The 19,269-nt window shown below is 39.4% G+C and overlaps 1 protein-coding gene across 1 annotated transcript; it reads left to right on the top strand.

Annotated features, from left to right (window-relative positions):
• Positions 1-1,046: 1,046 nt before the first annotated feature.
• LOC145499744 (N-acetyl-beta-glucosaminyl-glycoprotein 4-beta-N-acetylgalactosaminyltransferase 1-like) lies at positions 1,047-6,192 on the top strand. The gene is made up of 4 exons (XM_081479269.1): positions 1,047-2,446; positions 3,103-3,622; positions 4,772-4,916; positions 5,604-6,192. The coding sequence occupies exons 1-4, from the start codon at positions 1,350-1,352 to the stop codon at positions 5,750-5,752; spliced, it is 1,911 nt and encodes a 636-aa protein (XP_081335395.1). The 5' UTR covers positions 1,047-1,349; the 3' UTR covers positions 5,753-6,192.
• Positions 6,193-19,269: the final 13,077 nt, after the last annotated feature.

The following is a 19,269-nucleotide window of genomic DNA, read 5'->3' as shown; positions in this document are numbered from 1 at the left end:
ACTATACAATTAAATCCTTGCGTTTTTGATCTTACCGCTACCACAATTCCTTGCGTTTCGCAAAAGCCCCTACAATGTGACATTTTCCCGATTAAAGACCTACCTCGTTCGCTCGCTTCAGGCTCACTCACACAAAGCACAAGTTCAAAATGCTAGAAACAGCACGACGGTGGGCACAGAAGAGTTTGATTGACATATTTGGAAACCCGAGATAAATGTTTAAATTAAAATGTTGAAGAAAGGTTTTAAATTAATGATAGAATGTTTAACGTGATTAATCGAATGTTTTAACGGGTGTCTGGAAAACCCGAATAGCGAGTAGCTAATAGTCCCAAATAGTGCGAATAGTCTCGAATAGTGCGAATAGTGGCGAACAGTCGCGAAAAGTGGCGAACAATGACGAATAGTCGTCAATAGTCACCGCTTTAGATCTAATATCCTGCGTTAATACATTATCCAAATAAGCAACAGAATTTCAGTGAATTTACTACCTTTTCTTCTCCGGATTCAGGCTAGGGGTGTCCATCGCCGACATAAAGAAAACAGAAAACAGAAGGATAGCGTAATAAAGACTTATTTCCGCTTTTGCAGCGGTTAAAACAGAAGAAATTACGTTTAGAAACACCTTTTGTCCTGATAAGCGTCTGTGCTTTTTAGCGGGAAAATCCTACCCTACGTTGCTGCGAGGCTGACTGCGAGATACTGGGTACCCTATTTGCTACGATTTGCCACTATTTGCCACTATTTGCCAGTATTTGCCACTATTCGCCACTATTCGAGTCTATTCGCACTATTCGTAATATTCGCTATTCGGGACTATTCGCTGTTCGCTATTCGCGACTATTCGCTATTCGCTATTCGGGTTTTCCAGACCGGCCCTGTTTTAACTAACTATTGACCACTATTTTTAAATAGTATGTTTGGAGTTCATGATTAAATGTTAGCTAGTGTTCAAATTAGATTTTAACAGTCTTACATGAATGTTTTGCGGGTTGAAACTTTACAATTAATGCTGTAATGCACCAGTTATGCTCGTTTGTTTGAATAAAACTGATCAGCTGACGTGAATGTGGGCGCTACTAGGTTACCGTACAGGCGACTGTAACGCCTATAGAAAACTTTGACGGTTCAATTTGCATAGAATTGCGACAAAACCAACGTCTATAGCGGGAGATTAACTTTGTTTGAGAGCACTTCTCAACACTTTACTTGGGTCCGACTACTGTAAGAACTTTTCGTCTGCACAGCCAATCTGTCCGCACATATCGAATTGCAAAGGGGTATCCACAAGTGTCAGTAAAGGTAAAGCGGGATTCCACCGACCTTCTTCACTCCGTTTGAAATACAAGATGGTGGCAAGACTGATCTTCTCGCCTATTTATCGATTTAATTTTCCCCAAGGCGCTTTTTGGTTGTTTGTACGATCACGAAGACTCCGAAGATTGTTCAAGCTTCTGATAATAATACTCTCTTGTTGTTCAATCTTCTATTTTGCTTCTATTTTATTAAAAGAGAACAGTGTCTTCTTCACTAGTGAATCTGGAGAACATTTCACCGACGAGGAACAAAACTCCGCATCTGAAGACGGAAGAAACGGTCGACTGACAGTTTCCATCTGGCGCGATTTGTGTGGCGGCGATGTGAAAGTGCTACGAAGCTCGCCATTTTATCCTAGTTATCCTAGCGAAAAAAAGTTCATTCGCGAGTTTTCCGAGTTTCAAATCGAAGACAGCCAAACGGAATACGGTCAAACGATATCTGGTTTCCTAAACCCAGCGAGGACTGGATCATATCGCTTTGCGATAGCCTCCGATGATTCATCAGAGTTGTGGCTAAGCCCAAGCGAAAATCCTGAAGAGAAACAGCTAATTGCCAGTGTGTTTGTCGAGGGCGCAACAGGCTGGACGAGAAAGAACGAGATAAATAAATACCCTGATCAAATTTCGAAGGATATAAAGCTTCGCGACGGAGGTCGATACTACATTGAGGTCATTCATAAACAAGGCGAAGGCGACGGATTTGTGCAAGTTTTTTGGTCAAATCCTGGTGTCACAGAATTTAAACTGATCAGCTCTGAATACCTCGTGTTCCCTCAAAATATTTCCGTTCCCTCAAAACAGGATGCCATGAACCAACTACTTGCTAAGCGTCTTGCAATCTCACAGAAAGCGTGGAAAAAACATTCCAGCTTTTTCACTCTTCCTTTGATAGGCGAAGGAAATTATCTTCCACAATGCATTTTCAAGTCTAGCTTTATTCTCAAAGACAAAATAGACAAATACAATGGGCCTTCCCTAGTTTATCTATCCAACGTGTTTCCACAAGATGATACTTTTATGGGAAGCAAAGGAAGAGTGTGGTCCTGGAGTAACAGAGTCGCTGATGGAGAAATAGTGCAATCGGTGGTGGACAAAATGATAGCTTCCCTTTGCGAGAAAACTGCAAAGTAAGTACTCATACATGCAGTGTAAATGATTCGGCCTGTTAGCGACCATTTCCGGGGACTTTTGTAAAACACCGTTCCTCTCACAGTGCTTCCCTTCTCCGCCCAGGAATATAAATGGGTACCTCAGTGGAAATTGTGAGAGCAACCTTACGGAATGCTGGGGGTAAGCTGCGATAGACTAGGAATACTTCTAGCCGCTTCAAGCTACAGAAACCGTGATGAACGCCGAGAGCTTTGAACCAAAGGCTTCAATTAACTTGCTTGACTGACTGATTGATTGATTGATGGATGCATGGATTGAATGATTTTTCGAGTGGATGATTGTTTGATTGATTAATTGATTGATTGTTTGTTTGATTGATTAATTGATTGATTGTTTGTTTGATTGATTGATTGATTGATTGAATGATTTCGTATTGGATGATTGTTTGATTGATTGATTGATTGGATGATTGTTTGATTGATTGATTGATTGATTGATTGATTGATTGAATGTTTGGATGATTGTTTGATTGATTGATTGATCAATTGAATAATTGGATGTTTGTTTGATTGACTAATTGATTGATTGACTGACTGATTGATTGATTGACTGATTGATTGATTGATTTGATGATTTTTTGATTGAGTGATTGATTTGTTTCATTCCCTTCCAGAGATTTCTTTTTAAAGAGCATCTACAGAGTTACGCAAAAGTCAGATCCAGTTTATGGCGATCGTTACTCTGTCGACATGGAAGTTGGTTTAAATTTCACCGACAAATCATTTCGCTTATCAGAACACGTCTATCAGAAAAAGGGAAGTGACAAGTTGTGTTTTCCAGAAGGAATCAACTGGAACAGCAAAGCCATGGTGTACTTCATACTTCCTGTCAAGGACCAGGGACGATGGGTCTATCATTTTATCAATGAACTCACTGTTGCCAGCTTATTAACCGGTGATACGAACTTCCACGTCGTTGTTGCCGACTTTGAAAGTCAGGATATTGATATGGCCGAAGCTTTTAACACTTCTCTGTTCCGCAGCAGACACACCATTGTTAGTTTGAAGGGTAAATTTTACAAGACACTCGCGCTAAACGAGGCTGTCGGGCGTGTTCCAAGCGAACATGATCTACTGTTACTGTTTGATCTTCACATCGATGTTCCTGGAGACATCATGCACAGCGTCAGAAAGGTAACGTAAAGAACAAATGCAATCACGCTACAAGCGGTCTCCGTAAGACTGTTGAGCAATGCGAACGAATATTTGGAACGCATGACCTAAGAGAGAGAGAAAGTACAGGAAGAGAGAGACCCAGGAGGAGGGTGACTAAACGTTGCCTTAATAGTGTCATGTTTTCTTCAACGTCCTCTTCCATGTCACGCTTTCTCAAGTTTCGCGCGGTGTTCGACGATTTAGTTAGGGATTGCTCGTAGTTTTTAGGGAGTGATGAGCTGAACTAACAAATTGAGCTAAGGCAGGTTCGGTGTTTTCTGTGTAGCAGAAATATTTTGTAATATATGGTTTAAACGTAGGAGTATCAGTATTTTGTATAGTGTGATCGTCTGGGTGAGGGTAGTTCTGAGAAGAACTGTTGTTGGTGACTGACGTTTCGACAACTTTAGTAGAAGTCATCTTCAGAGTCAAGTGAATAGTGTTTGTCAGTCGATGGTGTTATTTCTGGTCCGTTGAAAGTGATTGGTCAGTGATTGGTCGATCCGTCCGATTCTCAGTCAAAATACGTCGGTCTGTTGAGGTCCGTCTATTGTTAGTAAAATCAAGTGGGTCTGTTAGAGGGCCGGTTGTCGGTTTCCTTTATGTCGTCAATAAGTCGTTTGTAAGGGACCGGTAGTTGTTGACATCCAGTTAAGAAGCGTTAGTTCTAAGTCACGTACAGAAGCACTCTACTTGTGTATAAATATTCCTAGTTTTTGTATGTGCGTGGATGTCGCATGGTATAGTGGAGGAGGAGGCGCCTGCAATCAAACAAAATCATACCTGACCATATTTTTACGGTGTATCGAATAACTGCTGGGAGACAAGTGTAGAACTGAAAGAGGCCTGTAGATAAAAATGCTGATGACGATGATGTAGGGCGCTTGGAACTATCCTTGTACTGACTGACTGTATAGAATTTGTTTTAGTAATCAATTCAGATCTCTCGTTAAGGACCAGCACAAACTACAGTGATGGGGTTTCCTCTATATGGGTTTGCACGTTTAATAATGCACCAGTCAGATTGTGTTATTGGTGCTAGTCTTCTCTAGCTCCCCCATGTACTTTGACTCGAAATCGTTGTACTACTACTTATTAAACGTTATCTGATTCTGATTCGTCTTTCAGAATACCGTTGAGGGACGAATTGCCTATTTCCCTGTGGTTGGTCGATTAGATTGTGACAGCTCGTCTGCTGAACACAGAGGCTTTTGGGAACATGATGGGTTTGGCTTGCTTGGTATATACAAGTCTGACTGGACAAAGATTGGGGGCAAGTGGAATTCAGCTTGTTTACGGATTTAAAGAAGAATAAAAACCTTATGGTCTTTTAAAATGCCGGACAAAACTGCAATATCGCCGCAACGCAAACTAAGCAGATATGACAAACGTTCAAACACTTTGTTCGCGGTTTTTCTGCGTCCTGGTCTGCTTGTCGTATGTTTTCTTTGTTTTGTGGGCCTTGCACAGCGGAATAATAAACGATTTTTCCCCCTGGCACGGTTCGATACTTACACCACCTCGGACGAATTGCACATTGAAATTATATCACTGGCCCAAAGCCCCTGCAAAATAAAAGCAGGTTTACGGGGAGGGGAGCATGTTGGTGCGCTTGCAGGAATGTCGAAAGATCTCGAAAATTTCTGGCTTCCTGCTTTGAGAGAGGACGAAATTAGAAAACAAACATGCAGAAAAACGCCAAACACTCTATGTGGGCAGTGCCTGGTGCACTGCGTTGTGTTGTTCGAAAAAAAAACCCCTGATATTTGATTTGCTCACAGAATCTGAAGTGGGTCCTACCATAGTTACTATGGTATTAACTATTGTCCTGCAGAATTTTTTATGACAGCCTAACAAAATACTGGACTAACAAAAGTCTGTTAGAAACTCAGAGAATTTGCTTGTATGTGTAACATTCAGTTTTACAACTCTGATTTATTTTTGCTTTGTTTGTCTAAAGGAATGGACACCGAGAAATTCAAATATAAATGGGGCGGGGAGGACTGGGATCTACTGGACCGTGTTCTTAACGCCAAGATGGAAGTGGAACGAATCAAGTACCCAGGCCTCTATCATCACTATCACAGTAAACAAAAGATGTGGAATTAATGCCTGGTGTAACGGCGCCGGAGTGTTTGGAGCGCGTTGCTCTGCGATCTACATGTTCCTGTCTATACCTGACCTAAATGCCTGCTCTGTAGGATATTTAACGAACATGAAAAGGTGTGATGAAAATAATCGATCTCGAAACTATGATAAAATCTTTAAGGTCAGCCTGGCTAAAGAGAATATTTCGGGGTAAATGGTGGTACATAAGAAATTTATATTGGTCAATCACTGAAGTGCTCTGGTGGTCTTCATAGACTATTTATATATATTTCACCGTAATAACGTAAAGGACGTCCCTATTTTCTCTCTTAGTACTTACGTGCATACATACTTGATTGACTTTCCCCTGAGAGGCTTTTCAAAGACAATAACTTAAATTTAAATAAGTACAACAATAAAAATGAGATGAAAGCAATAAAAATCTACTTTAAGGACCGTAAAAAAAATCTACACTAATGTTTAAGAATGCCGAGCTACTTCAATAGTGGTCGGAATTTCGAATCTGAATCTGATGCAGGGTAAGACTGGTAAAATATAATACTGTAATCATATATGCTAGGAATTTCTGACACATTCGCTTTATTCGCTTTTCGCTTGAATATTTATTCGTTCATTATATATTCGCTCTCCGCTGTTTGGACATAAACCTCCATTCATAAGTCAATAAAACAGCAACAATAAAAAAAAGAAATATAAATGAGCTTTCGATCTAGACTTTTTTTAAAATGAATTTTGAAACATTTATTCTTATCCGTAATCACTCTACCCAATCACAAAGGACGCGGATAATCCATCGAGCCAATCAAAACTTAAAGTAATTACATGTAGCTAATGTAAAGCGTGGGAAAACGTGTGCGAACGAGTTACGATTTGTTTTGGTTTCACTTCTGATCGGATGAAAAACGTGGCGCGAGTTTTTTTAAGCCAATCTTGTAGCGTAGTTGATGCAAAACCAATTACTTTTTGACCGAATAAAACTAAACCACTCTGTTTACGAATACCAAGTTATTTAAGATAGATAGATATTTAAAAGGTTTTTTTGTAAGTCTGAACCGGAAACCGTAAGCCATTTTTATTTGACTATATTCCCTCGAAGCGTTTTTGTAGAGATTTCGCATTTCATCAAGTTATATGTATTCTATATTATCATCAGAATTTGCACACCTTACCTTGAAGATGTTTTCTAAGGTACTATAATCTCAAAAAGGGCTCAAATATTACCAAATATAACTGACTTCCAATCAGACAAAAAATTAAATTTCTAACGGAAAATTTGATTATGCGCAGAACAAATAAATTTGATAAGTTAGCACCGAAAATTTTCATTATAAGTGTTGTGAGCTATTTTATAGGAAATTCCGCCAACTATGTATAATGTAACTTGTTGTGAATAGTACTTAAATCAGGAAGGACAACATTGCAGTATAAACTTTTTTTATGTAATACGTAGTGCATTGTAAGTAAAGAGGTAACAGAAACGAGCACATTTTGATCTCTTGGTAATGAACTAAAAATAATGTTAAGTAGCGTAATGTTTTATTGGCTGCAGCTGGTGACATGAACAACGTAAACTATTACGGAGCTCAAGCAAGGACGACGGCGACCTCGAGGACGAAGCCTAGTAGAAAATGAATTTATATTTTACCAGCGAGATTCGCGACTATCTAGATCTGTTCAGAACGCCAATGATTCTAAAGACGTGCTCAGGCTAAGTATGTAATGGCACGTACAGCGTCCAGTTCCAAATAGACATACGAAAAATTAGCCGTCGTCGTTCGCGTTCCTCAGACGAAGCAGAACTTGGTCATTTTACGTTCTTGTTTTGCAGAGGACGGTAAAGAAATGTGCAAAGATTTATAATGCACAGCTATTGTTTTCCTCATTAAATCTTTCGTTTGCTGTCGTTCTCGTTGCCTGCGTCGTGGTTTGTTTAAGCTCCCTATGGATTGTTCGGTTAATAATTGACTTCAGAGTTAACAGTATAGTTAGTGGTTGCAGTTGTCTCTGTGGTCACACCAATGCTGTTAATTGTAGTTGATTTTGATTAGCCTTTGGATGACGTCAGACTTAAAGTAGTTCATTACAGCCCTTATTAGGTGATCTGTGAAATGCAAACATGGCTGTTCGCAGAAGATTGTCGTTCTAGTTTGATATCTTCGTCCAGGAAACCATCGTCGAAAATTACGAAGTATGGTCAAACTTTTAGGTCTTAAAAGCATGTTACAATGGATACACGTGAAGTTTTCGCTTTATGTAAACGCTTCTTTGCTTTCTGTCGTTTCTCTTTTTTCACCCCGCTATTTTTCATGCTTGGTTTTATTCTGCATAATTATGTTCATCCCACACGTACTAGACTGCATTGTGATAGGGGTTTCGTTTACAAAGTAAGGGCGCCTTGATTCAATGAAAAATTCCTGTTTGAATTTCAGGAAATTTTAAGTGGCAAATAGAACTATATTCTCCGAAATTTCCGGAAAAGAGGACAACCTTGCGAGGTATGTCGAAATTTTCGGAATTTTTTTGAACGGAAATTACCGTTCCATTTGACTTTCCTCCCGGAGTTTCCAGAATTTTTGGTTGAATAATTCGCTTTTCGGAAATTCAACAATTTCCGGATTTTCTGCAAATTTTCCCAGGAAATGTCCGTACCGTTTGTCCCCGTAGGAAAGGATGGAGAAAAATGGAAAGCGCTTTAGGGCTTAGCAATGAGTAGTTTCCAATGAGTTATAAATAATAAATAATAAAATGAATAATAAATAGGAATTTACAGTGGCACATCCCACAGTGCGGCTCTTTGTCCATTGTTTCCACATCGAACTGGGATTAAGGAATTTAGAATGAGTAGTGTTAGTAACACACATCGTAAGTAATAACCGAGGTGTACCGTCAGTAACTTTCTTGTTATGTACTATAGCGAATGTAACGTTAGTAGCGTGATGTTAGTAAGTAGTGCCTATACGCAATGTATCTTAAAGTAACGTAGCAAATTAAAAAATATAACATCATCCAATTAAGGACGTTCGCGCTAATTGTTTCTGCGCATCCTTACTGCGCACGCAAATTTACACGCCACGTCATGCATGAGCGCGCGCGCGAAGTGATAAAATGAACAATGATAGGGCAGATGGCCATTGCTATAGCTTTTCCGTGATTTAGCGATCTTGGACGTTCGGTGACCCCTCTTTTTCTTTTGATGAATCATTTTTTCTACCGATTATCTACGTTTAGCGAAAACTTCAAGAAAATCTATCGACTAGAAGTTTGAATTTTTTTCAAAATGCACCATCGAACTCTGTTCTTTTTAGCTCTTTGTTTATCTGTTTGACGGTTTCAAATGCCTCGTGAAGGGTTAAGTTTTGTGAAAACGTCGGCAACATTTGGAATTATTTACACAACAAACCCACTTCTACAAAATATGACTAAGATCGTTTGCCTTCGTTGACTCACCTTCGATATTTTTAAACCTAAACCCCTGTAGACCATGCTGAATTACGTGCGCCAATTTTTCAAAATCAGGGTAGTTTTCCACACGCTTTATCTCTGAAACGAAGTCGATGACCCCCAATTTTTTTTTGCATATCTGACACAAGTAACTCATTATCTGACTACAGTAAAAATTTCAAAAAAATCTATCGACTGGATAATTTTCGCGCGAACGTCCTTAAGACTCAGTACTAATGTAGCTGAACAACTTCATTTGAGATGTGTTCGTATCATGGGAGGCGAGAGCTCTTGCCTGCTCGCGCACTTTGAAACGGTCTGTTAAGGCTGTTTTATAAAAACAGTTGTGTAAAAAGTTAAGACTAAGCAAGGATTGTGGCCACACTAAACGCTGTTAGTAAACAATAACCCAGCATTCTATTCAAGAAATTTGTTTTTAATGAGAATAGCTAATCTTGCACTTATCCGACGATGATGTACTCTAAGATGACAGAAAGCATTCTCGATGTCGATATTTGTGGTTCTTTTGTAGTTTACTGTCAATTTAAGCTCACAGTTGTCGTAGAAATGTCAAATGGTCTTTATCCAGAATACAAGATGGCCCTGACTTCCAATCAAAACCGCCGTTCGCTCGCTAAAAATGCGACTGCGTTACAACACGTCATGTTCTCCATCGCATATCTTACCTTCGTGTTCCCTACATGAGGACTGAAAAGCAGTCTTAAATGAAGAACTTCTAAGTCCCAGAAATGGTGTTCAAATCGTAAAATTACATCACCTTTTGCAAAGCAAATTCAAGCACTGAGTTGTTCTGACTAAAATCCAAATTTCTCCGTGACAATTGGTAGAAATGTAGTCGACAAACATGAGACCGTGTTTGACCACATGTCTTACCACCGAGAGAAAAGTTGAACTTCGTGTTTTCATAACGCAAAGTCCACGAATTCACATCATAGCTTTAATTGAGACATGGCTCAACAGTAACATTTCGGATGCAGAAGTGTCATTGCCTGGCTTTACACTTTTTAGAAGAGATAGATTGGTGAGGAAAGGAGGCGGTGTAGCAGTGTTTGTCAGTGAGTCAATTAATGCTGTGCGCCGATCTGACCTCGAGATTGATGAATCTGTTTGGATTGAGATTTTTCTGCCTAAATCAAAAAGCATACTGTTTGGAACATTTTATCGGCCACCTTCAGAGTCAGATAGCCAGCCTGACGAAGATTATTTGGCTCGCTTTTACAACAGCCTGGACTCTGCCGTGGCTGAGGGAAAAGAAATTATTGTAAACGGGGACTTCAACTGTGATTATTTGCCTAAGAAACCAAGCTCTGAAACCAAAAAGTTGAAAGAGATTTTTAAAACCTTTGGTTTAACACAGTTGATTAATGAACCAACACGGTCTACGTCAACCACCGCTACACTTATTGACCTGTTTGCCACCACAAATCCACGAAACATTTCTCGAGCCGTAGTTGCTGAATCCTGTCTGAGTGATCATGATATGCTAATTTCAGTTCGAAAGATAAATAACTTCAAAGAACAACCTCGTGTGATAAAGTGCAGGAATTATGCTAAATACGATCCAACTAATTTCTGCAGTGATTTGAAGAAAATCCCCTGGGATGATGTGTTGAGTTCGACTAACGTCGAAGAAGCCTGGTCTTTGTGGAAATGCAACTTTACGGCTGAATGTGACAAACATGCTCCACTAATCGACAAAAAAGTTAGAGGACGTAATTGTCCATGGCTTACACTGGAAATCAAACAGATGATGAGAGCTCGGGATGCCAGTCTCAAGAAATATCGTAGATCAAAATTAGACACCGATTTGGCCGCATATCGATTACTCCGAAACAAAGTCAGTGCAAGGATTAAACGTGCTAAGGAAAGCTATAGTAGATCACTACTTGAAGAGAACAGCGGCGATTCTGAATCTTTCTGGAGGTCTGTGAAGAAAATAATGCCGGACACGAAACAGAAATCTATTCCGACCTGTATCAAGGCAGAGGGCAAGATTGTTACTGATAAACAAAGCATTTCAGAATTGTTTAACACTTACTTTACTTCTGTTGTGAACAAGTTATTTGAATCATGCCGGTATGCAAGACCAGTTTTTAATTCTACAACCGAGGAGCTGTTTACAAAGAATCATTTTGAGTTCACAGCAGTGGGTAAACCGTTTGTGCTTAAGCAACTTAAATGCCTAAAACTCAAGAAAGCTACAGGTCTAGATGGTCTACCTGCTAGACTTTTAAAGGACAGCGCAGTTGTGATAGCTGACTGTGTAAAACATTTGATAAATCTTTCTATTGAAACTGGTGCAGTCCCGTCTGAATGGAAGCAAGCAAAGGTTGTGCCCTTGTTCAAATCTGGAAACAAAGATGATCTGGACAATTACAGGCCTATATCAATTTTACCGATCTTGTCGAAAATTCTGGAGAAAGCTGTCTTCCATCAGCTACATAGCTACCTATCAGAAAACTCTCTTCTCTCGCCTTATCAATCGGGGTTTCGCGCAAATCATTCAACTCAGTTGGCCGTTACCTTCCTTACAGATAAAATTCGTGGTCATATGGACAAAGGGCTATTGACGGGGGCAGTGTTTATTGACCTGAAAAAGGCTTTCGATACTGTTCCTCATGACGGTCTTTTAAACAAGTTGTACAGATATGGAATTCAAGACCAGCCTCTCTCGTGGTTTGAGAGCTATCTCACTAACAGGACTCAGAGAGTGTCCATTGAAAATCACCTTTCTTCTGCCGCCAACATCAGTAGCGGAGTACCTCAAGGTTCCGTGTTAGGGCCTCTCTTGTTTATTCTTTACATAAACGATCTTCCTTTGGCCGTTGGTCTGTCTAGTGTTATGTTATATGCCGACGACACCGTTATTTTTACTGCTGCTTCAAACATTGACCAACTACAGCTGAACTTAAGCCTTGATCTCAATAACGTCTCTAACTGGTTAACAGCAAACGGTCTTTTCCTCAACCTAAAGAAAACTGAGTATGTTTTATTTGGAACTCGGCAAAGGCTAGTCAGATCTGAATCTCATAGTCCGCTTTGCATGGAAGGAAAGGAAGTCAACCAAGTAAAGTCGTTCAAGTACCTAGGAGTCTTGCTAGACGAGTGTTTATCTTTCAACGATCACATAAGCTATTTAAGGTCAAAAGTTGCTAGCAGACTTGGCCTCCTGTCACGATTACGAGGTTGTTTAACCACGGAAGCAGCAAATAAGATCTATTTGTCCACGGTGCTACCGATATTAAGCTATTGTGATACGTGCTTTTGCCCTCTGGGAAGCACTAACAGAAAGACTCTTGAACGCCTGCAACGACGAGCTGCGAAAATCGTATACGGTTTTAAACCTGACATAGCCACGGAAACAATACTCGAGAACCTACGCTGGCCCTCTCTTACAAAAACCATGGAAAAGCACTGTGCACTGTTAGTTAACAAGTGCTTGGTCGGAGAAGTTCCTCTATACTTTAAAGACTATTTCCTGTTACGCTGCCAGAGCGACAACCAACATGTTTTTAACAGATGCACTAGATCGTCAATCACTGACATTATACTTCCTAAATTTCATTTAGATGTCGCTAAAAAGTCTTTTTATTATCATGGTGCATGCACATTTAATAGCCTTCCAACGAACATAAAGATTTTACCACCTAAGGAACGTTTCAAGGCTATCTCCGATTTTTTTTCTTAGGTTATTTTTTAGAACATTTTCAATTCTATATCCAATTTTTATGAGAACGCTATTACCTTTTTAAGCTTTTAAATTTTTTAAACATTTCAGCGTATCTTTTAAAGTAGTTAGTTTTTTTTTATAGATATATATTATTTATACATGCTCTTTTTATTTTACGTTATACAGGGCCCCCGTTGATACCAGTCCTGCGACTGAAGGGGTCACCCTGTTTAAATATTGATTATTATTAAAATATAACGAGCGGTAAAGTGTCTTTAACGAAGCGTTTGGAAATGTGGTCAAACACTGTAAAATAAAACCATCAAAACCTATGCTAACTAAGATCAAATCTCTAAACAGAGGAGGTGGAAGGCGGGGTACAAAGGATAGTTATCAGTTAAACGTTTGTTCATTTGTCAGTTAAATTCTCGGCCATTTGTCGGTTGTCAGTTAAGTGGCTGTTAATAATTAATTTAAGACCTAAAGCCACCCCTGGGACACATTTTATTCGACAACAAATTCCGAAACGGTGACAAATGGTATGGAAATTACCAGGGAAAGTTTCTAGAAAATCTCCAAGCTGTTGAATTTTTGAAAGACGAACCATTCAACCGAAAATTCCGGGAATTGCAGGGGAAAATTAAATTAAATGAAGCGGAAATCCCCGTTAGGAAATTTCCGGAAATTTGGGTATACCTCGCGAGGTTTCCTTTTTCCAGAAATTCCGATACTGTAAATTTCCGGAGAAGCGATACATAGGGAGAAATTGCAAACTCGCTCACTAACTCGGTTTGACAGCTGTGGAGCCTGTTACATTAGACGTTCGTGTTCTGTCTCCGGCGAAGGTTTCATAGTTAAATTCATAGGTTTCATAGTTATATTTCAGGAGTATTGCAACTCATACATCAGTCATCCTCTTCGCTGGTTTTAAAGTTATCACTGTCTACTGTAAAATGGCAATTGCCGGAGGTGGCTTCACTTTTGTCCCTAGAACAGACATCCGGGGTATTGATCTCCGAGCTGTTTAGTAATCGCACCCAGACACTGATGAGGACTCAAAGAAAAATATGGCAGCCAACCAACTTGGCGCTCGTGTCAACAATAGACCAATTTCGATATATTAAAATTCAGCCTAACACAATAGACCTCAGCACGATACTCTGGGGAATAAACCCCACACTGTGTTGTTATTCCTAAGAGCCTCGCACTGAAGTCTATTGTTTAAGGCTGAATTTTAATATATCGAAATTAGTCTTTTATGACGGATATACGTCATTAAGTCAACTGTCATTTGGGATACTACTTGTCGCTAGGTAACAACATTTCAACAGTGACGTCAATCCCACAAGTCAACTGCGCTTAATAGTTCCTTTTGGCTGCGTATGTGTTAGTTACGTCCAACATTTCGGTGGGTGCAGCGACAGAACGAGACATTATTTGAAAATCATACTGGTGTCATCGATTTGGTGTTTTTGCCTAACCTCCTTATTCATCGGTGCAACTGCTAAGTTAATCTCTGTTGAGAAGGCGACATTAACAGCTTCTGACTACCATGAAAGAACAAAACGAAATCAGGTACTGTGTGTGTATTCTGTAGTGTTTGGAATATATCGTACCTGTATATTCGCCACGTCGTAGAATAAAATGATACTTAATAAGAACCAATGCCAATAAAAATCGAGCAACATCGAAATTTACCGAGCAGAGCCGAAACTTTTTTCCCCTTATATTTTGCCCATTGATAGGTATTGGTAAATAAGTAGATGTGATGTAGAGTTTGTTTTCAGAAAAGCTGCTTCAATTTGGAGAAAATCGACATAATCTACAATCCTGTCCGCGACTTCAAAACAGCCCCGGCAAATTTAAGACGAAATAAGCCGTTCTCAAATCTTCGCTGGAATGCAGATGGATGAGATGGCAAGAAAGCGGGCTAAAATATTTCCCGATGCGGTAATTTAAGAAGTGTTTTTTCTTCCAGGTGGGGGATAAAGTTTCAACTTGGCGTTAATTTGGAAAGTAAACAATGATATTTTAGAGCTGCCTCTTTCTCTACCAAACCGAAATTCATATTTAACCAAAAAATTGCGATTAAAATTTTAGGCACGTGCTAAACATTGGTTAACCCTGAGAATCATACCATGAGGTATTGAGCTAAAGCAGTTGTAAGAACTGGCTTGGGTAATTCAGTTTGCGCTTCACAGGAACTCTCCGAAGTTGAACAAATTTTGGCTGAAATAGGCGTCTTTTCAATCAGGTTAAAGATTCTGACTACACTAACACGAGATATTCAATGTGAATAGCTTATTGAGGATACGTAAGTCAGTCATCTGAAATAGATGTAGTCGTTGGTACAACATAATCTGTACCTTGCAAATTACAACTATTGGTTCTAGGAATTAGAACGTGTGCTGCACCAGGTACGAAAAACCACTCTATACACTTTATACACACTTTATTATTTTCAAATTATATTTTACAAAAAAAGGGCATGCCTGCAACTAGCAAAGGCTAATCTAGGCGGGCCATGCCTTAATAGCCGAATTACAAAAATATACGAAATCAGAAATTAACTGATAAAATAGAAGGGAAACCACTAAAGACCACCCTCTAGATGTGGCCAAAAACTATGTGGAAACGTATTCCTCATCTAATTCAGCAGCGCGAGACCCCGAGGAAAGGGTACAATAGAACATTTAATTTTATACATACAAGCTATATTTCTTAAATTAATTTAATACGATATCTTTATACAAACATTAAATTGTTTCAAGCCCTGTGGGCTTTTTCAATGAATCTGATCGATGTTGCCACCCTCAAGATTAATTACAACAGAAATATAAATTGAGGAGATAAAACGATAAGGAGTGTTAAACCATAAAAATACAAATTAAAACACTAAGATTGAGGCGGAGTAAAAATTAGTTTGAATGTGATTACACAAATAGTATCCTGGGTTTGCGACTGTGATGTACTACGGTTTCAGACATTTAGCTTAGCTGAAATTTAATGCTAATTAAAGCTGAATATTTCCTTGTATAATTACATAACTGAGCGCATGTTTTGCCATGTTTGCTCTGTCAAATTGTTCTTTGTCAACAAACCCAATGGGCACATACGTTGTTATATGCAGTTAATTGCACATTACTAATAGGGGCCGTTTATGACCTAACTTAAAAACAAGTTACGCTACCTTTCATAAAATTGCCTACCTTTCAGTTTTGAATTGTTTTTCCTTTTTTTCTCGACAAAACATATTTAAAAGTCATAACAATTAATTTTGGTGATAAATAACTTTGCGCACTTTTGTACAAACATTGTCACTGTACAAATAGTTGTTTTATTTTCGGCATATTTCAAAGAATACTTTTCAACACGTTTTCGAATCAATTTCTTTTATGAAACTTGTAAACAGATAATTATTCATTTGGAAGAAGACGTAACCAGTAAGTCGGCCTTTCTTCTTCGCAGTTGACATTGCGTACGTAATAATCTTAAGTTTATGTTTTTCCGTGCGATCTTTTTATTATCAGGTTAAAATGATCTTTGTACTTTAAAAAAGGGCTTAAAAGTACTTTAAAATAGCGATTTAGGCCTTGCGGCAAATATTAAAACGTTGCTAGGGTCAGCGGGTATTTTGATTCTGTAAATTATTGAAAATTCAGTGCAACAAACCATTTTCGAATTTCTTACCTTTCGTGTCGTTATTTTTTTTTCCCCGATTTACTGCGAAAAACCTCCCTCAGCCGTCCCGCTCTCATTTCCTACGGTACACGACGCTGAGGGAACACGAACGGTCATCTAGCGATGAACTTTATTACGTCTAGGTCGTGTTTCTCTCCATCCTTCTCGAGCTCATTTTTGTACAGGAAACGCGGGCAGATTCCATGTTCGTTATGCACCTTTCGTGATCTGCCGAAACTTTGGACAGGTGGTAGGATGCTCGTCGGAAAAATGTGAATTAAACCCCTAAAGAAGAACAATCTGGGCGTGTCTCGAGCTTTATTCAACCCCTAAAATATACCACTTTAAACAGAATAGGCTCGATTACCAGCCGCTGTTCAGGAAAGGAGCCCGCGCTAGTAGACCGGACACGAGAGATCGGTGGAGATGGAGCCAAAAAACGGAAATCAGAGTGTATCTTTATCATCATTTCTTCAGTGCACCTGAGTGCTACGAAGAAGAAACCAAACTCAACAGGAACCCAATTGATTACAAAAACAATGCATGTTTTCGTGCAGTGGGAAACACGCTTTAAACAGGTGAATAAGTACTGATTGTAATGTAAACGTATCGGAAGGTTAACGAGGCAAGAAAAATCAAAATATCCTTCCGAGGCTACTCTGAAAACAAACTACATCACGTCTACTTACTTACCAATACCTGTGAAAGGGTAAAAACACCACCCCAAGGGAGACTAGTTAAGAATCAGTCTGCACGAGCTCTTCCTAGTCCTAAATCGTTTTTTTTTTTTTTTTTTCCTGTTTTCCACCGATGATCGTCCTTTGATTATCGTTTCTCTTCTCTTTCAGGAGCAAAATTACCTCAAGTCATGCCTGGATATACAGACAGACTTTCCCGATTCTCTGAGCTTCACGTACTCCATTCAACCTGTTCCCAGTTGTAAAGCTATCACTATCTACTGTAAAATGGCGATTGCTGGAGGTGGCTTCACTTTTGTCCCTAGAACAGCCATCCGGAGTATTGAAAGTCAGTAGATGATCTCCGAACTGTTTACTAATCGCAGGTACCGACGAGGATTCAAAAGAAAGATGGAACTCAACCTTACACGCTTGAACAGCAGCTGCCGGAATACAAACAACATCTACTTGGAGCTCGTGTCAACAATTATGACGGATATACGTCACCAGTCAATAGTCACTTGGGAGACTACTTGTTGCCAGGTAGCAAAACTACTGTTCGTCGCATTACATAAATCATTTACGATGCATTTTTTATTGTAGAACTCCTTATTTAGTCTTGTAATGACTTTCAAAATCTTTCCGATGTAGCTGGCTTAAATTTAAAGGTTCTTGGGTTTTAGTCCAATGAAAAACTCTTCGCTATACAAACTGTGGTGGTTCGAAAGATAACCCGTTTGCTTTCCTGCATGACCATTCCGAGCTGCCCCCAAGCGACTTCCTTGCTGACAATTTGATCTACAAGCGAGATGGAATGGCAGTAAACTGGCGAAATACCGCTGTACTGCCTCCCACAGAGCTCACTATACCAACTGAGTTTTTCTTCTTGACAGAGGTGCGTATGGGAGGATGTGGCTGTTACACTTCCAGTGACCGTTAGACAGACCCAGATGGGACTGCCATTGGATTTCATTAAGCTTTGAAAGCGTAGCCAAATACGTCAATCCCATGGCGGACAAACTTGGGGAAACGTTTTCGAAGCCTTCTCATTAAGGTGAAGCCGGATGACTTCTCATAAATATGGTTGGCCATTCGTTTCAAAATTACAACAGGGTATACGCGGGTTTTTCTGCCGCGTATACTTGTTTACATACGTTACGTATGGGCTTTAAGCCCATATATACGACCATTTAGATCGCGTATATACGCATTTTTAAATGGCCACATATTTGCGTAAACTCAAGCGCGGGGATATGCGAAATAAATGCCCAAATATGCGCGTCCTACAAGGACCCATATATATGCGAGCTAAAATGCACGTATATGCGGGTCTCGTAAATTACGTTGTATGTGCCAGCACGAAATGTGCCTTTTGGGAGAATGGCTGTTCGTGTATGATGGCAATGAAGAGTACTTTAACTAGAAATCGTCAATATGGCGGCAGTAGTAAAATGCCTTGTCTTGATCTATCTACTATTTAATGTTTGTTACTACAGCTCTCCAGTGACTGAACTTTTAGAAACAGTTATGTGTGTTTTGAATGACTGTTCAAGATTTTATCCTCACGCTGATCCTAACATGGCAGAGAACTTGATCGTTCGTCGTGAAGTTGCTGAGGATTCTGTTCGCCGTTTAGTTATTCATTGGATAGAGATGGCCAAGCAAATTCTGCCACTTGAATTGCTGGTGAGACAAATTCAATACTTACTAAATAGATGGAAAATGTTTGCAGTAAGAGCAGATTCATACACCTCAGTACGCCCCATAAGGCTTTGCCAACTGTATGGGCTATCTGGACTATCAGCTTCTAATGGAAGAGTGGGTCGGCCAGCCTATGAAATATCAAAACCTATCAAGGGAAGTTTTTTAAGAAAAAGAATAAGATTTACTTGGTCCTAGATATCAAGATTAGTTTCCAGAGCTACTCTTTGGCATAGAGTTAGAAACATTCAGTCACTCTCCAGTCGATGTTATTATAAGATTTAAACGAACTGATGATTCGAGAAATAAAACTGACTGACATGGGT

This window comes from Orbicella franksi, chromosome 10 (assembly GCF_964199315.1).
Source record: "Orbicella franksi chromosome 10, jaOrbFran1.1, whole genome shotgun sequence".
Lineage (NCBI taxonomy): Eukaryota > Metazoa > Cnidaria > Anthozoa > Scleractinia > Merulinidae > Orbicella > Orbicella franksi.
Note: the sequence above shows the minus strand (reverse complement) of the source record. Positions and strands in the feature narration are given on the sequence as shown.